At 30.8% G+C, this 4731-nt stretch overlaps 1 protein-coding gene across 1 annotated transcript; it reads right to left on the bottom strand.

Annotated features, from left to right (window-relative positions):
• Positions 1-2292: 2292 nt before the first annotated feature.
• LOAG_12748 (hypothetical protein) lies at positions 2293-2616 on the bottom strand (the record flags this gene model as incomplete). Its single annotated transcript, XM_003148260.1, has 1 exon — positions 2293-2616. The coding sequence occupies one exon, from the start codon at positions 2614-2616 to the stop codon at positions 2293-2295; it is 324 nt and encodes a 107-aa protein (XP_003148308.1).
• Between the last annotated feature and the right edge of the window lie 2115 nt (positions 2617-4731).

The following is a 4731-nucleotide window of genomic DNA, read 5'->3' on the forward strand; positions in this document are numbered from 1 at the left end:
ACCTCCTTCTTCTTCCTCTCCTCCCCATTCTATCCTCTTTCCACTTTTTTCTCCCCACCCTCCCCATTCAAAATGTCTCAATTTTCCCTTCAATGAAAATTTCAAACCTTTTCTATTTCCTTCATTTCATCCCGCAAGACGAATGACCATAATGCTCTTCTGTCGTATGTGACAGAAGAGCATTCATTCTTATTTTTGTCACATTAATCAACTTTTTTCTTGTTAACCATTCATGAAGTTGTCATTTTGTATTGTTTCTCACCTAATTTCTAACACCTATTTTACGCTATTTTTCGGATATTTCCTATCCAACATTTTCAGTATTTTGAAAATTTTGTTTTGAAATTTGAGCTTTGTTCCTTTCATTTCTTCATTTTTCTGCATTGCAAAATTTTGCATTCTTTAAAAAAAAAAAAAAAGAGAAAGACTACGCCATCAAGAAAACTAATGGTCACACTGATGTCAAAAATGTCCCATTAAGTAATTAGCATTTGTATTGACTATAATTATTGCAATTGGAATGATTTGATGCATTCTTTAAAGAAAAAAAAAAAAAATGCTATTTTGACAAGTTTCAAATGTTCTTCAAAAATGTAACACTTTAATATTCGACAAAATCATGCGTATTACTATTAGGAATCATTTCTAATTATTGCGACATTTTTCAAAAAATTAATTAATTGTATTGTTAATGTCACTGATCTTATTAACTTTAGGAACCGATCACTGGCGATATTTAATAGGATTGTTTGCTTCTTTGCAATAAGAACACTTGATTTTAAATAAGCTTATGTTGAATTTCTAAATTTTAAGAATAGATAATAGGTAATTTTAGCTTTATCCAGCAAATTTTTTAATTTTCAATTGGACAAAAAATTGTCTCTCATTAGTAAGCAATGCAATTCTAACCAAAACATTAGAATTAAAATATTTCGAAACATTTACAATTAATCTTTTTCATCCCATTTATCTACTAATTTCATCATTTTAAAATTTCAAATTGGTCGAAAGCTGAAAATTTTTCACGAATTTTTTCCCCAATTTAAATTTTAACCGAAACTAATTTAAATTTCTAAATTAGATTTCAATTTTTTCCCATAGCTTAGTAGGAAATTCCTTCCAAAATTTGCTCTTATTCAAAAAGGATAAATAAATAAATGATTATGATACTTACTAGACAAATAATGGTAATTAATCACAAATACTTCATACTGTTATGACAACAAAAAGATGGCAAAATCTGGAATGAAGTTAAAAGATAAGTTTGAATAAATGTATACTAATAGTTGTTTATATTATACAAATCTTTTCTGAAATATCTTTCTTCCGGTCCTCATGTAAACTTCTTTAAAACATTTCATTTCTTTAATATTTCACAATAGCAACCTATCATTTCATTATTATCCTGTTTCCGTTCATTGCCAATCGTAATTGACAGCTATAATCAATGTCGCAAGTAAATATCTCGAAGTTATCCTGAAGTTATCATCACTAATCAAGAATGTTCGATTGTAAGGAAATCTATGTTTAGAGATCCAATTATTTGGAGTTACCACTTGTTGTAAAGGATTCAAAAAATGCGATCGAAATCTATATTACTGTAGATCTGGAAAAAATCTTCACAACCATTCAAATTTTAAATTTGCACTATTTGTTATCAAATTAAAAATTTTTCCCATAGTAATTATTACATAAATGAAACATGTTGAATCAGTGTGAAACAAGAATGAATCAATTAATTAATTACGATTTTAAATTTTTCATGCATCATTTTTACACATTTTTTTTGCAGAAGTAGGAAGCGAGAATAGGACAGTTAATTAATTACAGTATGACAGATTAGATGTGTCTTCCAACTAAAACTATCTATTGCTGTTGAACTATTAAGATTACGGAATTTTCACGATCTTTTTTTCAATCTCATAAATTTCTATGTTTACATATCATCTGAGTTCGGATGAGCGAAAGAAATCTGCGACACACTCTAAATTAATAGTATACCTGGCATCTCATTAATTGTTTCTAAATTATGGCAGTTGTCATTACCGGAGTTTTTTTTTTTCAATTCCATTTTTTTATAAATTTTTTTTTGGAATTTGAGCGTATGATCTCGTTATTAGTATCAGTAATGATGTAATAGCGGCAAATTATTCAAAGCTACTTAAGATAATAAGCAGTTCAAGGGTCGTCGGTTGTTTATTTCCTTTCCTTATCGGCGTCCAAATCTGGGTACCACGAATGATATTACTTGATATGCGTACTGATTGAACAGGTACATTCACAGCGATACGATCAAGTCAAGTGTTTATTCACCGGATATGGAGTGAAAGACATGAGGAGGAAATGGAAAGAGTGAGGGAGAGGGATGCGACATCTGCGAACAGCTGGTGCTGATAGTTGTAGTAGCAGTAGTAGCTGTAGTAGTAGTAGCAATAGTGTAGTAGCAATAGTAGTAGTAGTGGTGGTAGTGGTAGTAGTTATGGTAGTAGTAGTAGCAGTAGTAGTAGTGGTGGCAGTAGTAGTGGTAGTAGTAGTAGCTGATCGTAGTGAAAGGAGGGAGGATATAAGCAGAAGGAAGGAATGCAAAGATATTTGATGGTCATCAGCAGTAGTCATACACCCCTGAAATAATGATTCCCATCCCGTGTCCACATCGTGGGTGGGTTGTTGGTTGGTTCATTTGAGATTGCTGACCGAGATATTTTCTGAGCCTTCTATCTTCCCCCTTCTACACTTTTGGTACCTCCATTCCATCATGTATTCCACTTCTTACCCCCGTTCTACCCTCTCTGTCCCCTCCACCGTTCCTCTTCCCCCGCGCATTTATCCGCTGTTAAACATATGCATGCTCATTTTGAACCACTATTTCAAATCCAGATAACTACCCAACGATAGAAGCCAATGCTATACACACACACACACACACAGACACAGACACAGACACACACACACACACACACACACACATACACCATCATTCTTATCAGCAGTATCCTCTATCATTTATAATCACCAAGAATATCTGGTTATTTAGTACCAACGCATCTCATATCTACTGATTGCATGCACCATTGCATAATGCATGCTGCAATTGCTAAATGCGAGCCAATTTGACAATGCATAAATGAATGGGCCTTTTTTTTTATTAAAGACATTCATTCATCTTATTTCTGAATCGTACTTCAACTTTTGCATGGCACCGATATTTGGTAAATGTTGCAGGATGATCTTTCGTCATGCGTTTGTTCACTGTTTGTCCGCTTTGTTAGTAGCTCATTTTAAAAGTTTGTCATTTGAATCATTAATTACAATTCAATAATTAACTTCTTATTAAAATACGTTATGTTGCATCTTTGATTCGATTCCCGCCACCGTTGAATTCATGAATTACCTACCATCTTAACTCCAAACCTTTCATCAGTTCAATTCTAACTAGTTACTGATTAATTAGCCCATACCCTAGTTTTCTGTTTCCTCGTTTGGTATTTAAAATTTATGATGGCACAATTTGATCAACCAATTGTAAAAGGCTATGTTGTTATAGCTCTACTCAACACGATACCATTTTTGCCAAGTTTCGGAACAGAAATGATTTGATGAAGGTGAAGTTTGACCTCATAGTGAAACTAATAGGTCATGAAAACTGCAATTAAGATTTGATTCAGTGTTAGAATAAAGTTAAAAGTTTATCGAAATATTCAAAAAAATTTGCTTGCAGAATGAATAAAGTTAACCGTATCGCATTTCTGCAAAGTAAAAAATTACTGACTGAACAATGCTTATTTCTTAACCTTTATTTTTTCATATGTAAATTTCCTACTTAATATTTTCCCATCACAAATTTAATTCAAAGTTTCATGCAGAAAACACTACCTTATTGAATCAATTAAATCTAACCAATTCTTATTCCTCCTTAATTATTGTAAACTGATTGTTCATACGAAAAGATTTCTCGCAATTTTGCAAATGGCAATAATTTCAAACCGTTCACATCAACCATTCATTACCGATTCCCATATGCATATTCTAATTTATCTTATAATTGTCAAGAAATCGATAATTCTTCTTCTTGTACGATTATTTGTTCATAAATCAACTAATTTATCGATCATAGTTTTAATTCACTTAAATTATTTTCTCTTGAAATAATTTTTATTACTTACAGAAACTTTTCTCGAAAAAATTTTACGCTCAGCTCTTTTTTTTCTTCTCTCTCTCTCTCTCTCTCTCATCTTCATTTCGAATTTTAATAATTCTGAAAAAAATAAAAAAGACAAGGAAAAATCCTTTCTTATAGTTTATTTCTACTTTTTATGCGTATGTGAGAGTCTAATAAAAAAATTGGGAAGGAAATGTTAAAGATGAGTCATGAAATGTGATTGTTTAAGATAATTTATAAAAATATAACAAAGCAAATGACATAATTAGGATTATGGAGAGATTTATTCATATCGTCCATTTTAATGTTGTCCATAATCGGTCATTCTTATTTCACTTCATCCTATTCCTTTAGACATATTTTTAGCTTATCAACTCAAAATTACCATACCTTCATTCAGAAAATGACTTATTATTTGTCTCATCAAATCATGAATATCAATGATGAGAAATTTACATAAAATTCTATTCTAAAAATTTTATAAGAAATAAATTTTGCAAATTTAAATATTTGCTTAAGCAATTTGATTGATAAAATTGTGACAAATATATCTACTTTTTTTTTTTTTTTTT

The sequence above is a fragment of the Loa loa genome, assembly GCF_000183805.2.
Source record: "Loa loa unplaced genomic scaffold supercont3.3, whole genome shotgun sequence".
Classification (NCBI taxonomy): domain Eukaryota; kingdom Metazoa; phylum Nematoda; class Chromadorea; order Rhabditida; family Onchocercidae; genus Loa; species Loa loa.